The 22,946-nt window shown below is 41.8% G+C and overlaps 1 protein-coding gene across 2 annotated transcripts in view; it reads right to left on the bottom strand.

Moving 5' to 3' along the window:
* The window catches only part of DCX (doublecortin), a 110,144-nt gene extending 88,619 nt beyond the window's left edge, over window positions 1-21,525 (bottom strand). For both annotated transcript variants that reach the window (XM_027054881.2, XM_015083807.3), the window contains exons 1-2: window positions 21,136-21,525; window positions 12,103-12,443 (exon numbers count right to left, since the gene is read on the bottom strand). In XM_027054881.2, coding sequence (XP_026910682.1) covers window positions 12,103-12,443; window positions 21,136-21,499 — 705 coding nt within the window. In that variant the 5' untranslated portion in view covers window positions 21,500-21,525. The remainder of the gene's footprint in view (window positions 1-12,102; window positions 12,444-21,135) is intronic.
* Between the last annotated feature and the right edge of the window lie 1,421 nt (window positions 21,526-22,946).

Here is a 22,946-nt window from a genome sequence, read left to right on the forward strand (position 1 = left end):
TTCCATTTAATTATTCCTTTGGGCCTTAAAGGGTTTTTTTTTTCTTTTCAAAATTCTCTAATTAGAATGCAAATAAATACCTGAGGCAGAGGCCAATGATTCCCAAAGTGCATTCTACCATATGGTCATTGTTTTTGATTTTTTGATTTTTTTAAAAAAAGGTTTGGTGTTCAAACAAGTTTGGGGAACACTGGACTAAACAAAATCAATCAGGTTCCTTTACAGAGAACTTATTGGAGTATTTTTTTTTCTTCTAAGAGGGGAATATATTATGCAATGTTGTGAAACTTATTTGAGCAAAGAACATTTGATCAGACTGGTATTACATATAACACAGTTTGGGAAATGTGCTCTAAACTGATAGGAGCTAACATTATAATGAGGATTGATTTGTTAGAGCCTTACCAACAGCCTTACCTGTCTCCTGAGTTCTAGACCCATATATACCACGACTTTCTGGAGACTACCCTTAGATGTAGCAAGGCATTCCAACTTCAATATATCTAAACTCTGCTTCTTACCCTGGATTTCCCCACCTCAATGAATGGCCCTATCATTCACCCATACACCTCAGCTGTAAACTTCAGAGTCGCCTAAATCCTTCCTCTCCATTGCTCTTGGTAGGCAGAATTCTTTTTTTTTTTTCAATGTTCATTTATTTTTGAGAGACAGAGCATGAGCAGTGGAGGGGCAGAGAAGGAGTGAGACACAGAATCCAAAAAAGGCTACAGGCTATGAGCTGTCAGCACAGAGCCTGACGTGGGGCTTGAACTCACGAACTGTGAGATCATGACCTGAGCCAAAGTCAGACGCTTAACTGACTGAGCCACCCAGGCACCCCTAGGCAGAATTCTAAGAATGACCCTTGCTTTTGTATAATTTCCTCCCCTTGAGTGTGGTACGAACCTATGAATATGGCATTCCTATAATTATGTTACATGGCAAAAAAGAACTTTCAGATGTAATTAAGGTTAGTAATCAGTCGACTTTGGGTGAATCAAAGGGAAAATCATCCAGGTGGGAGAAGTTTAATCACATGAGCCCCTTTAAAAGCAGAGAGTTTGATCTGGTGGCAGAAGGGGAAGTTAGAGAGATTCTAAGCATGAGAAGGATTTGATGTACTCTTGTTGGCTTGAAGATGGAGAGACTCATGTGAGAAGGATGTAAGTAGCCTCTAGAAGCTGAAAATGGCTCCCAGCTGACAATCAGCAAGGAAATGGGGACTGCAGACCTATAGATCCAAGGACATTAATTCTGTCAAAACCTTGAATGATCCTGGAACTGGATTTACCCCCAGAACCTTCAGATAAAAGCTTAGCCTGTCTGACATCTTGACTTCAGCTTTGTGGGACCCTAAACAGAGAACCCAGTCAAGTCTGCTTTAACTCTGACCTATAGAACCACAAGATAATAAATGGATGTTGTCCTAAGCTACTACATTTCTGGTAATTTATTACATAGCAGTAAAAAAATGAATATATACCTAAATTCAATTAATCATGAAGCTCTCTAGTTTCTACCTCCCAAATATTTCCAGAACCTGTTTTCTCTTTTCTTATGTCCATTACTACTTCCTGGGTTTAGATCCTTCTATTCTCCTTCATGTTCTACCATACAGCCTCCTACTTGGCCTACCTACTGGTCTTGTCTTCCTCAAATCCAAAGCACCAGAGTGACCTACCCAAACTGCACATCTGAGTACATTATTCTCCTGCTTAAATTCCTTCAGTGGCTTCTAGCCCTACAGGATAACATCCAAGCTCTGTAACACAATTTACGAGGTTGTTCCTGGATCTTGCCCTTGACTTCCTCTCAGCTTCATCTTCTGCCACATTTGCCTTGTTCTTTATTGTGTAACATAGGGTTTCTCAACCATAGCACTACTGACATTTGGGGTCAGATAGTACTTTGTTGTGGAGAGCTGTTCTGTACATTGTAAGATGCTTAGCAGCATCCCTGGCCCCTACCAACTAGTTGTCAGTAGCACACCACCCCCATTCATGACAACCAAAAATGTCTCTAGACATTGCCAAATGCCCCCTGGGGAGAAAACTGCCCAGAAGGGAACTTCTGCGGTTCCCTACACCCAAGCAGGCTTTTGTCAGGAGCTAATACCACAATACCTGGAAAGGGTAGAGTTTGTCGTATTGAGAATAAAAATATTCTAAATCTAGGAAAAATAGATGGACTGGGATTCTGGAAATCCCCTTTGATATACCTTTTTAATGTTTGTTTTTGAGAGAGAGAGAGAGACAGAGTGAAAGTGGGGGAGGGGCAGAGAGAGAGAGGGAGACACAGAATCCGAAGCAGGCTCCAGGCTCTGAGCTGTCAGCATAGAGCCCAACTGGGGGCTCAAACTCACAGACCGCGAGATCATGACCTGAGCCTAAGTCAGATGCTTAACCAACTGAGCCACCCAGGTACCCTGCCTTTGATATACCTTTTTAAAGTTAAGTAACTTTGGTGGTTTGGGAATAGTCTGTGACTCCTTGTACTAGGAGTCCCTTCTGTTTAGACATCATCTTTAATTCTGGAGAATTAGAAGGGCCAGGATGGGACTAAGATAAAAAGAAAAAGGAAATGGCTTCTTTGTATTTATTCTAGCTTTAAGAAAACTTGTGAAAGGAATTTCATTTTTCCTTCTATATTGTTTTGACAAGAACTATGGGCCAAATGTCTACACAGAAAGAAAAATGAATTTGTCTGAAGCATGCCTTGGGGCACATGTTTTAAGAACATGAGCTTAGTAGTTAGGGGACAAGAGAAACTCCAACACCCAACAATTCTATTACTAGGTATATATTTGAGCAAAATGAAAATATATATCCACACAAACAGTAATACACAAATGTTCATAGCAGCGTTATTAATAGTAGCCCAAAGATGGAAACAACTCAAATATTCATCAACCAATGAATGGGTAAATAAAATGTGGTATCTTCATACAATGGAATATTATTCATTCACAACAAGGAACGAAGTCCAAAATACATGCTACAACATGGCTGAGCCTTCAAAAGACATGTTGTATTAAAGAAGTCAGTCACAAAAAAACTACGTATTGTATGACTTGTTTATATTAAATGTCCAGAAAAGGAAAATCTATGATATAGAAAACAGCTTCGTGGTCACATAGGGCTGGGGGGGGGGGGGCAGGGAGGGGTGGAATGGGGTAGGGGGTGGTAGCTAAAAGGTACAAGATTTTTTTAGGTGATAAAAATGCTTTAAAATTAACTGTGGTTGTGGTTTCACATATCTATAGACATATATAAAAATCATTGAATTGTACACTTTGAATGGGTGAAGAATATGGTATGTAAATTATATCTCAATTAAGCTATTACTGAAAAAAAGTAACCCAAGCAATTCAGGGCCTTCCCCTACATTCTCTGTCCCAATCCTGCTTAGGACCACTCTAAAGAAATAGGACATGGGACAAGCACATTTGGATGGGTCTTGGATGAGAACGTCAGTAGTCCAGAGCATGGCGGTGAACACTACCAAGGAACAATGGTTCCTTTTAACTTCTTTTATCAAGTCCTCTTGGTTTTTTTCTACTTAATGAGCCTTAGCCTGTCCCATTGCTATGGCAGTGGCCTTGGAGTATTTCAGAACATCTATACAGGAGAAACTTCCATTATGTTAGTTTATACCCACGGTTCTTGGAAGTTCTAGAAAACTTCAGAGTATTTCACTGGTAACTTTTGATGCCAGGGTACCCCCAAATATGAGGATATGGGCCACTGCTATTTCTAGGTGTCATATTAAATTCAAATTTAAGGGTGCCTGGGTGGCTCAGTCTGTTAAGTGTAAATTCAGCTCAGGTCACGATCTTACAGTTCGTGGGTTTGAGCCCCGCATCAGGCTCTGTGCTAACAGCTCAGAGCCTGAAGCCTGCTTTGGATTCTGTGTCTCCCTCTCTCTCTGCCCCCTCACCACCCTCAAAAATAAACAAACTTTAAAAAAATTTTTTTAAATAAAAACATAAAATCAAATTTAAAAAACTGTCTTATCTTTTCAACAAATGCTGCTGGGAAAATTAGGTATATATGTCCCCCAACACACACAATGAAAAAGAACCTTGATCCTTACCTTACATCATATACAAAACTGAACGTAAAATGGATCAGATACTTAAATATAAGAGATAAAACTATAAAATTTTTAGAAGAAAACATGGGAGAAAATTTCGAGGCCCTTATGTTACACAAAGTGTTATTAGATAGGATTACCAGTGCATACTGCATTAAAGAAAAATTAATAGGGACGCCTGGGTGGCTCAGTCAGTTAAGCATCCAACTTCGACTCAGGTCATGATCTCAAGGTCCGTGAGTTCAAGCCCCACATCAGGCTCTGTGCTGACAGCTCAGAGCCTGGAGCCTACTTCAGATTCTGTCTCCCTCTCTCTCTGCCCCTCCCCTGCTTGTGCTCTGTCTCTCTCTCTCTCTCAAAAAAATAAACAAACATTTAAAAAAAGAAAAATTCATAAATTAAACTTCATCAGAATGAAAACAATGTCCTTGAAAAGTTAAGATAGTCATTAAAATATTAAAAGACATGTTATAGACTGGGAGAAAATATTTGCAAATTACATATGTATAAAGGACTTGTATCCAGAATATATAAAGAACTCTTATAACTCAATAATATGAAAACAGAACTCCACTTAAAAATGGGCAAAGGATCTAGACAAACATTTTTTCCAAAGAAGATATACAAATGTTCAATAAGCATGTGAAAAAATATTTGATATCATTAGTTCTTAGGGAAATTCAAATGAAAACCACAATGAGATACTACTTCACACCCACTAGGATGACCCTAATAAAAAGGTAGTTGATAACCAGTGTTAACAGGATGTGGAGGAACTGGAATTCTCATCCTACATTGCTGATAGGCATGAAAAATGGTGATGCTACTTTAGAAAACATTTTGGCAGTTTCTTAAAAATTTGAACACGTAACCCAGCAGTAACACTCCCAGGTATTTCCCCAAGATAAATGAGGGCCACATAAAAATCTGAACATGAATGTTCATAGCGGCATTATTCATAATAGCCAAAAGGTGGAAACAACCAAATAGCTGTCAACTAAGAATTAGTAAATAAAATGAGATATATTTCCTTTTTTAAAAAAAATGTTTTTAGTGTATTTATTTATTTATTTATTTTTGAAAGAGAGAGAGAGAGACAGCATGAGTCGGGGAGGAGCAGAGAGAGAGGGAGACACAGAATTCGAAGCAGGCTCCAGGCTCTGAGCTGTCAGCACAGAGCCCAATGCGGGGCTCGAACCCACAAACTGTGAGATCATGACCTGAGCCGAAGCCGGACACTCAACTGACTGAGCCACCCAGGCGCCCTGAGATATATTTCTACAATGGATTATTATTCAGCCATAACAAGGAATGAAGTATTGCTATGCTACAAAATGATCATCCTTGAAACCATGTGAAGAAATAAGCCACAATAAATCACATAATTGTATGATTGCATTTACATTAAATGTCCTGAATGGGCAAATCTGTAGAGATAGAAAGTAGATAAGAGATTGTCTAGGGATGGGATGACTGGGGATTGGAGCATGATGTCTACAGGGCATAGTACGTGTGTGTGTGTGTGTGTGTGGTGATGAAACTGTTCTAAAACTGATTGTGGTGATGGATGCAGAACTCTGTGAATATGCTAAAAGCCATTGGATTGTACACTTAAAATAGGTGAACTGTATGATATGGGAATTATATCTCAGTAAGGGTATTTTAAAATCTGTATTTGGGGGCAATGCTTTTCTTGCCCTTTTGAGGGACTGACAATGAGAAAGATGAAAATAAAGAGTGAAGGTCAGGAGGCCAGTTACTTCAATGGCTGGTAATGGAATAGTCTGCATCCCCAGATCAAACCCCATGTTGGCAATAATCCTTCCCAGCATTGAAAATAGCACCACTGTGGTGGAGACACCTTAATAATGACACTGTCAAACACCTGTCACAATTTTAGCAAGCTGGCTTTTATCTTGTTTTGTTTTATGATTCCTCCACCCTCTACTCCTCATATCATCCGCTGGATAGAAAAAGAGGTCAAATCAAAATTATAAGCTCAAAAATATTCTTTAGTAATGCCATCACAGAAATTGTAAGATCTTTTATATTCAGATCTTCTGAATAGAAGAACTGTGCAAATACCATAGGGACCATCCTAGAAAACAACATCTCCACCAAGGTGAGTACATTACATTGGAGATTGTGGGAGCACAGAGAGTGGAAGGACATTGAGAAGAGTAGTGGCTTGGTGAAAAATATCTAGACAGAAACCACACTGTGAGATGAATACTCTGTTATCAGAGAGCTAGAAGTACTCTTGAAGGTCATGTACTTATCTCAAAACCTGAGGCCCGGAGAAGAGATATGATTGGCCCCATGTCACACAGTGGAGAATAGAGTGGATACTAGAACTCAGGTCTCTGAATCCCAGTTTAGGGCTCCTTCTATATGCTGAATGTTGGATATTGACAGACTAGTTGGTGTGGGAGACTGGAATACTATGCCAAAGCTTTTGATTGAAATGGCCAGGCCCCACCTCCATCATTGCTCAGAGCCAAGAGCATCTCTTCAACAATACGACTCTAAGAGAATAAATTACTGAAGAAATAACCAATTGCCAACCTATGCTTTGTCCTTTCTTTCCAGATGGACAGTATATTTGATGTTTGGCTACCTCCATCATACGCCTTCTTTTAAAGTACAAAATCTACCTCAGTGTGAGGCATCGTGAAGGCCATTACAAATGGCAAGGTAGTTTGCAAACTGTCTCCTTTCACAGAGCCTGGCTTCCTATCTTTGATCTTTTCCACTTCATGCCCAAGCCAATCCTCTCAAAGCCTGTCTCCAGGAATTGAATCTGGGGAAGACTGGGGAGGGGGATCTTTTGGTAATACAAACATCACCTTTCCAGCCTTGATTTGCTCAAGAGAAGGTCAATGATAAATGACCTCCCTCTTGGGGCATAACTTATGGCCACGTGGCTTTTTCTATTGAGCCAAATGTTGACTGAAAGGGTCATAACACTAGGAGGAAAGAGAGGTTGGCTCTGGGAGAACTGGAGGCCAGGGAATATAAGTAAGACCAGATGTGGCTGGAGGGGGCAGAGATGATGGGGGCGGGGGAGAGAAAACCTGGCTACACAGGCAAAGTAAGAACACATTCACCTTGGGAAATGCACTCAACATTTTCAAGGTTAAATCCACCTTGTCTTCCTGTGTTTCCCGTGATTCCCTTTGTGCCTGCAGCACCCAGTTACTTAGTATAGCAAGACGGAACAAGTTTTTTCTGGAATACTTAACAGTCATTCAAACATCCTCTGTGCTCTCATTTTCCTATTTCATCATCTTATGGTTCAAAACATGTCTTAAAACTCCTGTTCTAGCTTCCAAGGCTATGGGTCACCTTGGAATCAGCCTAAAACCCTTTCATGTTATTTTTCTGAGACCTAAAATTCTGGTCCAAGTAGTTGGTACTAGAAAGATATAGAGACATAAAATAAATTCACCCAATTGAAAATGGGCCTAACAAAGGTAACACAAATACTAAAGGGCATACTTAGCCCTTAGGCACGTGTCTTGAGGCAGTGATAAATCTTTGACTGCACAGACCCTGCATGTGGACAAAACTGAGACCAGAGATGCCAATAAGTGCAGCATGAATATGGATGGTGTGAGAACCAGCTGCACCCCTGTTTAAGATGCCAAAAAGCTAGAAGTCTATTATTAAAGCTCTGCATCTCCAATGGAAGCACCATGCTCTATGCTTTACAGAAATGAATGTAAGGCTGGGGGGTGCTGGGTGGCTCAATCGGTTAAGCGTTCAACTCTTGATTTCAGCTCAAGTCATGACTCAACGGTTGTGAGATATAGTCCTGCTTTGGGCCCGGTGCTGGACACGGAACCTGCTTAAGATTCTCTCTCTCGCTCTTCCTCTGCCCCTCGTTCCCTCTCTCAGTAAATAAATAAATACATAAATAAATACAATGTTTAAAACAAATGAATTTAAGACTAGGTTACTGAGCTAGTACTACCACCAAGTGAACCAGAAATTTGGGTTCTAGTTTTTACACATCCATGATCTTTAAACATAAGTGTGTGGCTTGACCATGAAAATTAATATTTGGATAATTTTGTCAACACACTGCAAAAACCACTCCAGCTGCCAAAGAATCAAAAAAAAAACCAATCTCATCTGGGAGTTAACTAACATCATCATCATCTAACCCTTCATATTTTCCCTGACCTCCTAGAAATCCATTATAGCCCATGAGATTAGCAAGGGTCCTGCCGACTCCTCATTTCATTAGCAACTTCTTATTGAGGTGAGGAATAAGTTGGGACCCCTTTGTACTGATGATGGTTAGTTCCTCTGTCTACACAGACCACAAATATGTCAGGGGCAATGAGTCAGGAAATCTGTCTTCTATACTGGAAAATCATAAGCCCTAAAAAGACCAAGGGCTCCAAAAGCCATCCAAAATAAAAACAGAGAGAAAGAGATGACAGCCATGTCCGTAGATTTCTTGTCAATCAGCGTAAGCCAATCAATCAAACTGTACACAGAAGAGCAGAAGCAACAATAAATCTGGAATAATCAACTGGGCTGTTTTAACTGATCATTATTCAAACAAAGGGGGAGAAAACCACGTGATTTTTTGTCAGTCTGAGATCCAGTTGAAGCAAGACCAAATCCAAGTGATGGCCTTGATTTCATGATTAAAATGTTCCATAACAAATAGCCTTGACCATACGTTGTCCTTTCTGCCTAGTGCCACATTTAGGCAAAGACAGACATGGAATATCCAAGCGCGTCCAAACCATTGCAACACATGTGCCTTCGGCCTGCATTGAGGAAGATCATATTCCCAAGCAGTAAGAATACCCACCAGTAATCAAAGTGACTGACAGGTGTTAACATTAGAGCTGTCATCACCAGAATTGGGGAATGGGCTGGGCTCCAAGATTTTGAGTTTGGCTAACTTTCAGTATACTCAGCACCTATTTTGTAATTAGTAGGTTTGTCCCTGCACCCCCAAATTTTGTTATTTAATGTCCTTTCTGTAACCGCACAACAATGTTTGATTTGTGGGTTACCCCATGCATACCAATCTAACCAGTGAGGTTAGGGTAGTTAGCTCCTAATCATTCAGCATCTTCTGTAAACAGCATTTCCTAGTGTGCTCTTCAGAATATATACATGTATATCCCATAAAAAAAAAGCGTTTGTGGTTAAATAAAATCGGGGAAATCGTGGGTCTTAATTAAATTGGTTTCCTTTCTGCAGGACTTCTCAGAACATTTAATGTGCCAATGAGCACCATGAATCTCTAAGAAGGGCTTATAATTTGCAACATTTCACAACATTATTTGACCACAGAACCCTTTTATGAAAAGCTGCTGGGGAGCAGGAGATGGGGACGGTTTTTAGAATATACTTTGGGAAATGTTGCCTTAACTTGCCATGACTTGCCATGACTTCCACGTAAGTAACAAATAGGAGCTCCCCAGGGGGAATACACACTCCTTTGGAAGCCTCCTATCTTTTCTGATAGACCTAAAGACGGTGTTTGGGGCACTGAACGCAGAGGGCTTCTCAGAACATCTCAGAACATCTACCTAGGCGAAGTTAGAATACCTTTATGTCAGTCTGTTCAATCAACAAACATTTATAGAGATTCCACAATGTATCAGAACTGAGAATGAAAAAAAAAAAAAGGTTAAGATTGCTTTAACCTTGCACAGAGGTGCAAGAACCTGAAGACAGAGAAGTTTTCAGGGATAATATGATATTTGAAACAGGCCTTAAAAGACACCCTCAGGGGTCCAAGCAGGCAGAAAGAGACATTTTAAGGAGAAGGAACTGTATTCAGAGGTACTGATGCCTGACAAAGGTTTGTCCTATTCCCTTGAGCACTGCTACTGATGTTTCGGGACACACACTATATCATACACTAACATTTTATCCTGTGTTCCCCAAAGAAATGGGAGCCAATGCTTGAAGGAGTTGGAGAAAGCTTGCTGTTCTGTGTGGCCTGCTGTAGGATGAAAATCCACCCATCATAGGTTTGGAGCCTGCTCGCGTAGGAGGTGGAGGTGTGGCTTTATTTACCACTAAGAGCAACCACAGAATGCCAAGGTGTGGTATAGCTCCATAAAATGCTGAGAATTTGTGCTAAGAATGATGGAGGGAAAGTAGAGGGAAAGGAACTAACATTTGTAGATATATATCTAAATTGTCTAGCAATTGACATACCTGGTTTAATGGCGAATCGTATGCATACATATTTACATCTTGTGTTTTAATTTACAAAGTGCTTTCGTATCCATTATTTCTTTTGATCTTCAGGTGAATTCTGTGAGCATGGGTAGGGCAGGTGTCATCAGCCCCCTTGTATAGAGAAGTGGGAGGCTTCAGAAAGTTAAGTGATTAGCCCAAGGGTCACATAGTGAGTTGCAATATTACAATAAAAACCAGGTCTTCTGAATCTCAGTCTTAAGTCCTTGATTTGTATTTGTCACACGTTACTCCAAGAGGCTGAAGGTATAGAGATGTGGACTTATGCCCGATATAAGGAAAATCTTTCTAAAAATCACAGGTTTTCAACAGTGGGATAGGCTATCTTATGAAATTAAAATGGTTGCAGAGTATATCCTTGCCATAGGTGGGAGATTAAATGTCATGGCTTCTAAGGTCACTGTCAACGCTAAGATCCAATGATCATAAAACCCCTGGCTTCTATTTCCCCAAGATGAGGTGTCCAATGATTCCGCCTGCTCCTGGGAAGCTCCTGTTTATTATGTACTTGGTCCTCAGGAAAGAGATCCTCTTTAAGAGATGCTTGGAGTTGGGACTTTTCCCATGGCAGGTAAATTCGTTGCTTTGGTACAACAAACACAAATCACATTCAGCCAATGCATCCAGGCATCACTCAGATCACAGAATGAGGAACATGTAAAAGTCACAAATTTAGAAACATTCCCAAATATGTGAGTTTGAGTTTTACCAGAGATTTAAACTCTTGCAGCATTCAGTATATGTCAGAAATCATGGGAGGAGACACAGTTCTGCATTTGAACACTCATCAGTCATTCTGATGGAGAGTGAATCTGCTTCTTCAGAATCTATATAATTGCGTACACACCAAAGGTATTTTAAGAAGGTAGAGAGTACGGACCAATAATAATCCGCAGTTGTCTTCTCTCATGGGGGACCAGGATTCTCTTTAGAGCTAACAGAACCAGCCACTGTTCCAATTCTCTTGGAACATATTTTGTCATACATTTACAGCTCCCTATGCTCAAGAGAATGGTGCATCTGTCTGATGGAGACGCCTGGCTGCATTCTTTCCCAGATATTAATATAGGTGGCACTTTAGTAGCATAACCAATGACATGAAGAACCTGATTTGGAGAGGAACAGATGGCAGCATCTTTCTTGGGCTAATTTTAGGATCCTGAAATAGTCCCTTTCTCACACAAAACCATCAGTGGAACCAAATTAAGACAGCCATGTCACACGGAAAAGGGAGAAAGGAAAAATGTGGTCTAGTGTGAGGCAAAGACAAGGAACCAGAGACTTCAGTGTTTCCCCTGTATCCGAGTCCTTTCACAGAACATGAGGGCTACTTCAACCTCTTTTCACCACAATGGATGCTGAATACCAACCTAAGGCCATCTAAGAAGAAATGAGCCGGCAAATCTCATTTCTAGGCATACGCGTTGAGTGATCAAGGTTGCATCACGTGATAGCCACATTCAGATTTATAAGAACGTGTAGGATCTAGGTTCTAGGTCCTTTACTCAGCAGATAAGAAAGCTGAGGCTAAGTGACCATCCTACTTGATGAAACAGAAGCAGATTGAATTTCAAAGCCTCAGATTTCTAGTCCAATGTTTTGTCTGCTGAAAAGACCTTTCTTCCAAATGATACCCGAAATATCAGGTAGGGATGATGGGAGGCGGAGGAAGAGACCCCAACCAGAAATGATGCCTGAGGTGCAGGATGGTCATCCAGGCATTTAGAACAACTGAGAAGAAGAGTACTTTAAAAAAAAAAAAAAAGTACCTACCTGTTTTCCATCCAGAGTGTAGAGTTTTTTGACAACCCCAGTCTCCAGCTTGATGGCTTCGGTGATGTCAGTGAGGACTTGCTCAAAAGAGTGGGCTGTCTTCTTGTTCAGAAGCACACGCACAGCCTTCCGAGGCTTCACCCCGCTGCGAATGATGGTCACCAGTTTGGGGCGCACAAAGTCCTTGTTCTCTCTGGCCTGGGCACTGTTGCTGCTAGCCAGGGATTGGGGGGCTTTCATATTGGCGGATGTCTTCACATTGACAGACCAGTTGGGATTGACATTCTTGGTGTACTCCACCTTTTTAAAGAAGTTGTCTGAGGAGCAAACATAGCTTTCCCCTAAGGGAAGAAATAAGTGGTGATTAGTTCAACAGCCGATATGTGGACCATTCTAACCAAACTAATGCACATTGACCTTGGAGTAGGGCTTTTGGAGATACGGTGATAATAGCCAACTGTAGGCACAATTTCTTACTGGGCTGTCTCTCTAAAACTTGGATCATTCAAATTCAAGAGCTGAAAAATCCTATAAAGCTAAGGGTTTTAAGGACAATGAACCCATACATCTAAGTATAATCTAACAAGCAGGGTTCTCTCGCTTGATACGGTTCTATTGCAGTTGAAATGTTTATGTTCATTTCTAGTATGTTTGTTTCCATCCAGAGTGTAGAGTTTGATACGATTTTATTGCAATTGAAATGTTTATGTTAATTTCTAGGATGTTTGTTGATATTCAGGGGTATTACTGGAGTGTTTTTAACATGTTTCTATTTCTTAATGTTCCTGTCCTATTTCTGGACTCATAGCCACATTCCATGGTTATATTATAAACCAGGGAGAACTTTCAAAATTAATAGTTTATCCCAAGTTAAAGTGACCCAAGTATCCTTGTACATTGGGCATATAGTACATACCTGCCAAGAAGCCAGATTGTCCTTTGCACAGAGTATGTGGCTAAGCAGTGGAATACTGAAATGTGAAATGTATGTGTGTGGTGAATATATACATATATATATATATATATATATATATATGTATATATATATATATATATATATATATATATATATATATACAATTGTGTCCTCTACTGCTCACCTCCACATCAAAGTGGAGAAAGTGCCTGAATAACAACATGCGCGTGCTCGCACGCGCGCGCGCACACACACACACACACACCCTGTTGCTTATGTTTGCAAATCTAGCTGTTGCTTGAGAAATACTTTCCCCTGTTTCTACCACCCACCCCTCATCTTTGCATCTTCCCCAATGCTACACACTAGATCTGTGTGTTCAAGGCTCTCTTCACCAGGACTCACCCTTGGCTGCCACAAGTAAGGAGGTGGAGATGTAAGAATATGTTATACAGCTAGATTTATGGATTGGAGGAATCTAGTGTACTTTTCACATTTATCTTGGGCTACAGGAAATGACTAATACAGCGGAAGGAACACCGGGGCCAGAGGCAAGGCAGTGGCGGGGAGTAGACACCTGGGACTAGAAGCTGGAGAAAAGAGGAAGAGAGGTAGGCTCAGCCTGGAGGAGAGAGTATTGGAAAAGGTTGAATTTGTTGAGTAAAACACATTAGCCTGAAGGTATATAGAAGTTCATCCAGAGGTCAAGCTGCAGAAAACTAGTGTGAGTTAATCAGGCTTAACTCATCAGTAACAATTCTAAATAAATAAGTTGGTCAACCCTAGCCAGTGCAAAGAAAGCATTACACACAATTACGGACTGATGGCTCTTCTTCCTTTGGTCTCAGCAGGAGAACCATGCAGGGACATTCAGAAACACCGGGCTGATAATTCCCTCCTTTTGCAAATATTGATTGCTTTGCTGCAGCGCCAAATCCTTTAAGTCATGTTAATTAATAAATTTTTCAGTTAGTGCTGAGAGAAGATTCAGTCAGATTCTCTAGGGCACCTTTGAGGACATTTATGTGTGTTTGTGAAGGGGAAGGGTGAGTGGCTTCCAACACTGCTCTGAGTCCAAGAGGCCATTGGTATTCTGTCTTGTCAGGGGGCCAGGGGGAGGTTTGTAGGTGAACATACGCGTCCTCTCCCACGTGGTGCACATACGCACACCCAAGATGGCGTAGTCAAAGAACTCAGTCGAAAGAAACCCTAAACTCTCTCGCTCCCTTGCTGGCAAATCCAACCTAACCCAAGGGATTAGAGGCTAGGGTCTTTAATTTGTGACTTTAAGGGGTGAAGGAACCCGCTCAATTCCCCCATCTATTCACAGCCAATATCCCCCCACACCCTTCGAGATGGCCCATTGCCTTAGCACTCCACCAGATTCACGGGTACCTTCCAAGAGGTTAGTGCCTTTAAGTCAGATGTTTTCCATAACTTGTCAAGTACTTTAAAACTCTGACAACTGGTGGTGTAGAAATGTGTGAGGCTATATATTTATGATTTCACTCATCTACAGTCTCCTCTGGAGAGTCAGCTGTGTAGCCCTATTAGGACTCTGGACTTATTTTGCTCCCATGTCTTAAACCTCTTAAGCCTCTGAACTATGAGTATGATTAACCACCCCCAGATGAAAATGAACATGATGGCAGACAGCTATAGTATCATATGGCACCAAGAACTTTCCAGAGGGCCCAGCTCTCAGCCAAATCTATGTTGAGCACCTTCCAACAGTACATTTTAGTCTCTCCACTCTCTCCTTTTGGCCTCAACATGGAGTAATGGAAAAAGAGCAGCTGATGTGATGTCAGTCAGAATAGGGTCTCCAACACTTCCTAGCTGTGTGCCCTTGAGCAAGTTACCTAACCTCCCCCAGCTTCAGTAAGTTGTCTGCAAAGTGGGAATGATAATAACAATACCTACCTCGTAAGGTTGTGGTGAGGCACAAATGAGATGATGGATAGAAACTGCTGAGCCCAGAACCTAGTGCATGGGAAACACTTGAGAAACTCTAGCTATGGTTATCATTAAGGCCCTCATCTGAAAGAATAGAGAGAGAACAAGAAAGAAAGAGGAAAGAATCAAGGAGGAAGAAAGAGCTGAGGGGAAGGAGATGAAAAGAGGAGGAGGAAAAGCCCAAGGGAAAAAAAAAGAAAGAAGGAGCAGCAGCCATCTTGGAACTGAGCTATAATCATGTATATAACATGACCACTACCCAGGTCTCATGCCTCGAACATAACAGTTTCCTACTGGATAAGAGGAGGTATCCAGTTGTTGAAAAAGTCACATGTAGGACTCCATGGTTAACACCCAGCGAAGCCACGTGGTGCCACTGATGATGCATGCTGAGGGCAGGATCCTTTTAAGACTTTATACTTTTTAGTGCAGTTCTAGGTTCACAGCAAAATTGAGGGGCAGGTACCGAGATTTCTCCCACAACTCTTGTCCCCACACATGCATAGCCTCCCCTGTAATCAAACATCCCTGACCAGAGGGCAGGATATTTACAGTGGTCAAGGGCAGCAACTTGGGAAGTCAGACCCTGAATCCCAGTCCCAATCAGGCCTTTGGGAGCTGTGTGACCTCAGCAAATCATTTAATCTCAAAGTCTCAGCTTTTCCATCTATAAATAGAAGGTATTACACTAGGTGACATCTCAGTTCCTTCCAGACCTAAAGATCCACGAGAAGGAATTTTCTTCTCTTTTCCATCCCCAAAAGGCTGGGGGAGGTAACGTTATGAAGGTCATTAAACTTTAAAGAAATAGGCGCCCACTACCGAGGACTCTCCACTTGTACCACTGGAAAGACATCAAACGTGCTGCTGCGTCTCTAGACCAAGGCTTCCTTGTTCTCATTTTGCAAACATCGGCAACATCTGCTGCCAGAGCTGGGTGCTTCCTGCCCATCCAGCTGCCTGGCACTTGGAGCTGGATGAGGTGTATTGCACCTTTACACAGCTGGGTTCCAATCCTGCCACAGCTTGCAGGGGCCATTTCCCACCCATTGGGAGCCTAGAAAGAAAGCCAGAGCCAGGCAAGGTGACAATTTGCTGGAACTGACGATCTGCTTCAGGGAGAAAGAGGGTAAGGAAATGAAGTCATGGAAGCACAGCTGAAAGGGCAGGAAGGGAACAGGATATGGGCTCAAGATGATCTAATGTCGGGGCGTCCGGGTGGCTCAGCCAGTTAAGCGTCCAACTTCCGCTCAGGTCATGATCTTGTGGTTTCTGAGTTCAAGCTCCGCATCGGGTTCTGTGCTAACAGCACAGAGCCTGGAGCCTGCTTCGGATTCTGTGTCTTCCTCTCTCTCTGCCCCTCCCCTTCTCTCTCTCTCTCTCTCTCTCAAAAATAATAAATAAACATTAAAAAACATTTTTTTAAAGATGATCTATGTCCACCTCCCTTCATTTTCAGGATGGCTCCATTTTCAAAAACATGAAATACACTCATATTTTCTCAGTGTGAAAGCACTTCTGCCTGGGCTTTCTCCTCTTTTCCAGAACTTCCTCATTCAAGAAGGAAAATATTAAATGATACTGCATTGTATTATCCTATCTATTAATGATGTACCTGTCTCCCAGGTGTCTTTAAATCCTTCTCTTTGGCAATGTGCTTGCTTTAGGAGCTAGAGGATAAGTTAGTGAGAAGGTGGTTCCATCTCATCTCATCTCATCTCATCTCATCTCATCTCATCTCAAATGAGTTATGGCAAAGGGTCTGGATCATAACTGATGTCACTGTTCAACTCAGATTTTCCAGCAAGACGGTCCCAATTGTCAATATTCTGTCCCATGCTCCACGTAATAACGCTCAAAATAATACCCCGAAGATTGATCTGGGTACTCACAAAGAAGTGAAGAAGGAACTGGGCAGGAAGGGAAGGAGAATGATTTTGCAAGGAAAGACTAAGCAAGACAAAAGGAAGAGTCACATTCATTGACCCACTGGGAATATGACTAACACATAATATGACCACAGCCTACATGGCTTCACTAAGACTCCTTGTGTACCCAAAGAGCTGTGGAAAAGCTGAGATAAATAACCTGATTTGGGTCCAAAATGTCACCCTTGAGACTTTCAGCATCTAGCAGCAAACAGTAGACTAGAGGCATTAGACAAGGAGTGTAACAGGCCAGAGTGATTATTAACCAATACCAATTGTTTTTTATTTCATTTTATTTTTTTCTAAATATTTAACAAAGTGGCCATTTGGAAATCGTATGTTCCATGCTCCATTATTCCTTTAAGGTCTACAAAGGAAAAAAACAAAACAAAACAAAACCAAGGACTTCTTCACTCCTAGGAACTCCCATCACTGTAGTTAGCTGAAAGGGACCATCAGGATCACCTAATCCAGTATTTCTCAAGTTTAAAAGATCACCTGGGGAGATTTGTTAAAAACATAGATTCTGCAGCCCTAGCCCTGGGGATTCTGATTCAATAGATCTGGGGTATGACCGAGGAATTGATATTTTCCTGAATCTCTGAAAGAATCTGAAAGGCAGCCAGGTTTGGGAGCCACTGGCCATCCCACGGGCTCTGGGATCCCACTGACCCCCTCAGTAGTGTCATCATTATTGCTTTATTTTTTTACATCATTAACAATAATACCTTGTAGCTATAGCTTTACCTTGTCAATGCGTTTCCATAGCTATTATCTAATTATATCCTCACAACCACCCTGATAGGTAAAGAAGGCAGGTGTTACTAGTCTCACACAAATGTTACAATAGATACACAAGATGTGGTTCATACATACAATGGAGTATTATTCCTCAATAAGAGGGACCAAAGTGTTGATACATGGTATAACATGAATAAACCTTAAAAACACTTTTCTAAGGGAAATAAGCCAGTCACAAAAGACCACATGGTATATGATTCAGTTTATATAATAAGCAAATCTGTGGAGACATAGAGTAGGTAAGTTGTTGCCTAGGACTGGAGAGAGTGAGGGAAATGGACAATGACAGCTAATTGGTACAGGGTTTCCGTTCGGGGTGACGAGAGTTATCTAAAATTAGATTATGATGATGGCTGCATCACTTGGTAAATTTTCTAAAAAACATTGAATTGTAGGGGCGCCTGGGTGGCTCAGTTGGTTGAGCGTCTGACTCTTGATTGATCTCATGGGTCGTGGGTTCAAGCCCTGCATTGGGCTCTGGAATGACAGTGTGGAGCCTGCTTGGGATTCTCTCTCTCCCTCTCTCTCTATCTCTCTTTCTGTCTCTCAAAAATAAATAAATAAACTTAAAAATTATTTTTAAAAAATTTTAAAATTAAAAAAAATCATTGAATTGTACACCTAAATGGGTGATTTTTACATTGTGTAAATTATACCTTAAAATGGCAGTTTTCTTCAAAAATGCTGTTTTACAAAGGAGAACATTATTTACCGTGACGATAAGTTATGTAGCTAACCAGCTATAAACTAGGACAACCCAACAGTCATAGCTACCCTTTATTCCTGTATACCAGGAATAATAGTAAACAACTTCATACCCATTTTCTTATTTAAACCTCAAAGCAGCTATTCCCACTTTACAGATGAAAAACTGAGGCTCAGGGAGTCTACATGGTTTCCCCAAGGTCACACCAGCTAGCAGGTGGCAGATCTTGGATTGGAAACAAATCTGATTCCAAAGACTCCTTTTCCTGCAATAACCTTCTGCCTCTAAGACTAGAACCTGCTGCCTCTGATTCTTCAACAGGGATCTTTCCAAACTTTTTCAGCGTGAAGTCTCTTGGGGAACAGTGTGCATGAATATTCTTAATCTTTCATTCAACCTCTTCCAATGGTGAACAAAGTGAGGGGCTTCTGCCCTCCATTCCCAGAAGAGTAGTTCCAAAGGGCAAAACAGGAGAGAAAAAAAACCTTCTTCTTCTTTATCTTCCTCATCCCCAGTGCCCTTTCCCATCTGGCTCTGCAGCAGTGGGAAAGCTGGCCACATTTCTCAATATTATCTTAGAGATACCCCAGAATTTCCTTGACTGAATGAGCAGTACTAAGGACTGGGAGGTCACTGCAGCTTGTGGATGCAGATGATACATGCATAAATGCGAGTGAGCCTTCTTTACATTCTATATAACCCAGGAAGCACTACCAATGCACCCAGGGGAAGAGTCCAATCTAGCAGGACTCAAAAGGATCAGGAGAAAGGGTGCAGTCTTCAAAATTACATTTATTATCTATATTGAACTGAGATTATCACAAAACATACACATACACACACACACACACACACACACACACACACACACACACATCTAGGGGAAAAAATCAATATCAAGGGCTTGTCCTTGAGCAAGATACGTTAAAAAATGGATCTGGGGAGGGGGGAAATCTGTGCATGACACTTCTCTTAGATCAGACACAAGAACATTCTAATTCCTACTTGAAATACAATGTCCCTTGGTTCAGAATTCTGCCTTAGCATCTGTCATGGCCTTTAACAAATCACAACTAGTGGCAATGAGGACATACTGGGTGATTCAAGGTGCTTTGTTTGTGAAAATTATGACGGAGGCACCCCTCAGATTCGACTGACACATGGGCTTTACAGTGACAAAAGATGAACACCCTATCAATTACTCTGTTGGACAGCTCCCTCAACCTCGGGCCAAGTCCTTCTAGTTTGCCCTGTCTCTCCTTTAAGATACGTGCTAGGATAGTCAATCCTTGCATGTTCAGAAAAAGTCTCAGATTAACCTCTGCCTGGTCATCTGGCACACGATCAAATAATCTGAGCCTTCTTAGCATTGTTTTTCAAGGTCAGTTATGTGGAAAAACCTCAGACTTGAACCATGAGACCCAGAGCCAGTAGCTGTATGGACACTGTCTCTTATCAGCAACTGGCCCCAAATCCCTTGACCTGGCCTGAGAAACAGCAGCGACTTGCGAGAACATGGTCTTGTGCAAGGGAAGCCCTCATGCTCCTTTGTCTAAGAACACAAGAAAGCTAGAAGCAGTGAAGCAGAGGCGGGGCACTCCCACACCAAGTCATTTAATGCGCTGTTTCTCATTCCTTGTTGGCTGCTTCATAATCTGGCTTCCCTAGAGATCTGCCTGCTCTAAACTCACCTTTCCTCAGGGAATGGAAGGGCTGAGGAGGTGGGGCTAGAGGGGTGGAGGAAAGGGTTTGGGGAGGGCCATTTGCATGATCACCGTCCCTCGAAGCTGTCCTTTAAAGCACCGTGTCAAGTTAAATGGATTCCATGTTATAGCGATTTAAAAGCGGGGATAGGGAGGCATCCACCATATAATTGACTTGATAACGTACAGTATTAAGCACGTGTCCCAAGATCAATCTTCTACATAACCACAGAGAAAGGCGTCGTGGATGAGCAAGGTTTTGGTAAGAGCTGAGATGTCCCTGCTTTTTGAGAGGGTACCAGGTTTTTTGGGTTTTCAGCAACATAGTCATAAAATCCGATTGTAGAACCAAGCTCTAGAGAGGATTTAAAGGGACTTAGGTACAGTGAGTCAGTTCCTATTCTAATAGGAATAGTCTTTATTAAAATACCAGACATACCTACAGCTTTCTTTGGTATTTCTCTCAATGACCTCAGCCTTAGGGACACACCCTGAAGTGGGCTTTTTAGAAGCAACAGCTGAGCAGTGACCACTTACCTAAAAGGATAATCCTTTATGAATATGTCCAGGAAGTCCTGCTTTTAGGACGCCTACTTCCATGCGCAGCAATTCACGGTCTCTCAGCAGCTCAAAGGATATTTGGATACCTTTCTGTTAACCCAACCAAAGTTCCTTCTTCATTTCACAGCCCTAAGGAGTTCATGGTCTGCCTCAATAATGCTACTTAGAATTGACTATGAACAAGATCCAGAGTAAATGACACAATTCAGATTTTCCTTTGTACCCTGACAGATGAGCACAATGCATTATCACCGCCATCCACGCTCCAACGCCAGCAGAGACTAAAGGCCATGAAGAGCAATGGCTAATGGTCTGTCGATGCCTATAGGATCAGAGAGTCTCGGCATCAACCTGGTGCTCTGACAAACATAATTCCTAATTTTTTTTTCCCATGAACTCCAAGAAATGTAACCATAGCCAACGATGCCACCTCCCACCAAGAGCCACCACCCTTGAAATTACCTTCCTCCAGTTCATCCATGCTTCCGATTTTCCTGGATCCATCAATGGTGTAAATGTAACGCACTCCCTGAGGCAGGTTGATGTTGTCAGACAGAGATCGAGTCAGGTCAGCCAGCAAGGCGTCAAAGCTGCGAAAACGGTCAGAGGACACAGCGTACACAATCCCCTTGAAGTAGCGGTCCCCATTGCGGTAGAAACGTACCTTCTTGGCTTTCTTCTCGTTGCTCAGTGCCTGCAAGGTTCTGGTTCGGTAGAAGCTACAATGGGCGCTGTGAGTGGGGCTGGGCAGCCCATTCATCCGTGAGCCTCGCATGTTCCTGGATGTCTTGTCTCTTTCGTCAAAATGTCCAAAATCAAGTTCCATATTTTGGTGGAACCTCAGAGACCTGAGTGTTGGACAAAGGGGGTGAGGGGAGGCAAAGAAAGAGGGGCAGGAAGGGGGGGAAAAAAAAGAAAAGAATTCAAATATTAGCCAGATCCAGTTCTGCAATCTGCTGCTTGTGAAAAGAACTGCTCGAAAAAAGCCTGTGACCCATCTGCTGCTTGCCCCTGACCTGCAGGAATATTGATCTTAATAGAGAAGAAGGAGGGGCTGAGGGGGTGCTGGCGATGGTGGGGGGTTGGGGTGGGAGATGGGGAAGGAGGCACTTTGGGCACTGTTCCAAAACAGAGGAGAGGGAGGGATTTTGAAATCGCTTAAAATCCTGGGACTTATTGACAGTGGCTCCTATCAAATTGTAACTTCGGGCTAAATACATTAAAACTGGCATCTGTTTCCTCACACATGCCCACATGACTAACAGTTGTAAATGAATCCATAGCCTGACAAGATCCCCTTAAAGAGAATAGAAGGCACTAGCTGAGGTTAGCATCTCCAGTTTGGGAAGCAATCTTTGTGCCTCCGTCAAATGACTACAAATGACTACAACGGGGAATGTTTTAATTTTATTCCCAACCCTCTTTCCTACCCTAATGTGTGCATCCCCTCCCCCCAGAATAAACCAGGATTCTCCTTTAAAGGGACAGCCTCCAGGGAGTAGCTACTGTCTTTGTGCTATTCATCAAACCCTTTCCCCACCAAGCTGGTGCAGCTATCCGACATTCATAAGAAATAAGCTGAAAAAAAGGATTAGAAAAACCAGTTATTTAACAAGTTATCAGCTCTGCTTCCCCCCGCCCCCTCTGGCACCATTTGGTCACAAAATCCTTTTCTTTCTTTCGTTTTTTTTTTTGTTTTGTTTCTTAATATGTGCACGATCCCTCCCCAATGATGCAGCCCCACCTCTTAATGGAATAATTTAATTGTTGAAAGATTCCCAAATGAGTCCCTGAAAAGCATATGGGACCTTCAGAAACAAGCACACCTTTCATTGTTCTGTATTTCTACCCTGACTGAAGGGGCATTTTGCCCTCACAGCGGGCAATTCACCCCAAACTTGTCTATTGCCCAGGTGCATTAGCTGAGGCAAAAGATGGTCATCTGTCAGATTTATTTTTTCCCTTTCTGCTGAACCAGAGAGAGAGAGAAAGAAAGAAAGAAAGAAAGAAAGAAAGAAAGAAAAAGAAATGAGGAAAGGAAAGGGAAAGGAAGAAAGAAAGAAAGAAAGAAAGAAAGAAAGAAAGAAAGAAAGAAAGAAAGAAATGAGGAAAGGAAAAGGAAGAAAGAAAGAAAGAAGAAAAGGAAAGGAAGGGAAAAGAAAGGAAAGAGAAAAAAGAAGAAAGAAAGAAAAAAGAGAGAAAGAAAGAAAGAAAAAGAAAGAAATGAAATCATGAAACCAAACACAACAGAAGCCTCAAGCACTAGCAAAGGT

Source organism: Acinonyx jubatus, chromosome X (genome assembly GCF_027475565.1).
Source record: "Acinonyx jubatus isolate Ajub_Pintada_27869175 chromosome X, VMU_Ajub_asm_v1.0, whole genome shotgun sequence".
In the NCBI taxonomy this organism is placed as follows: domain Eukaryota; kingdom Metazoa; phylum Chordata; class Mammalia; order Carnivora; family Felidae; genus Acinonyx; species Acinonyx jubatus.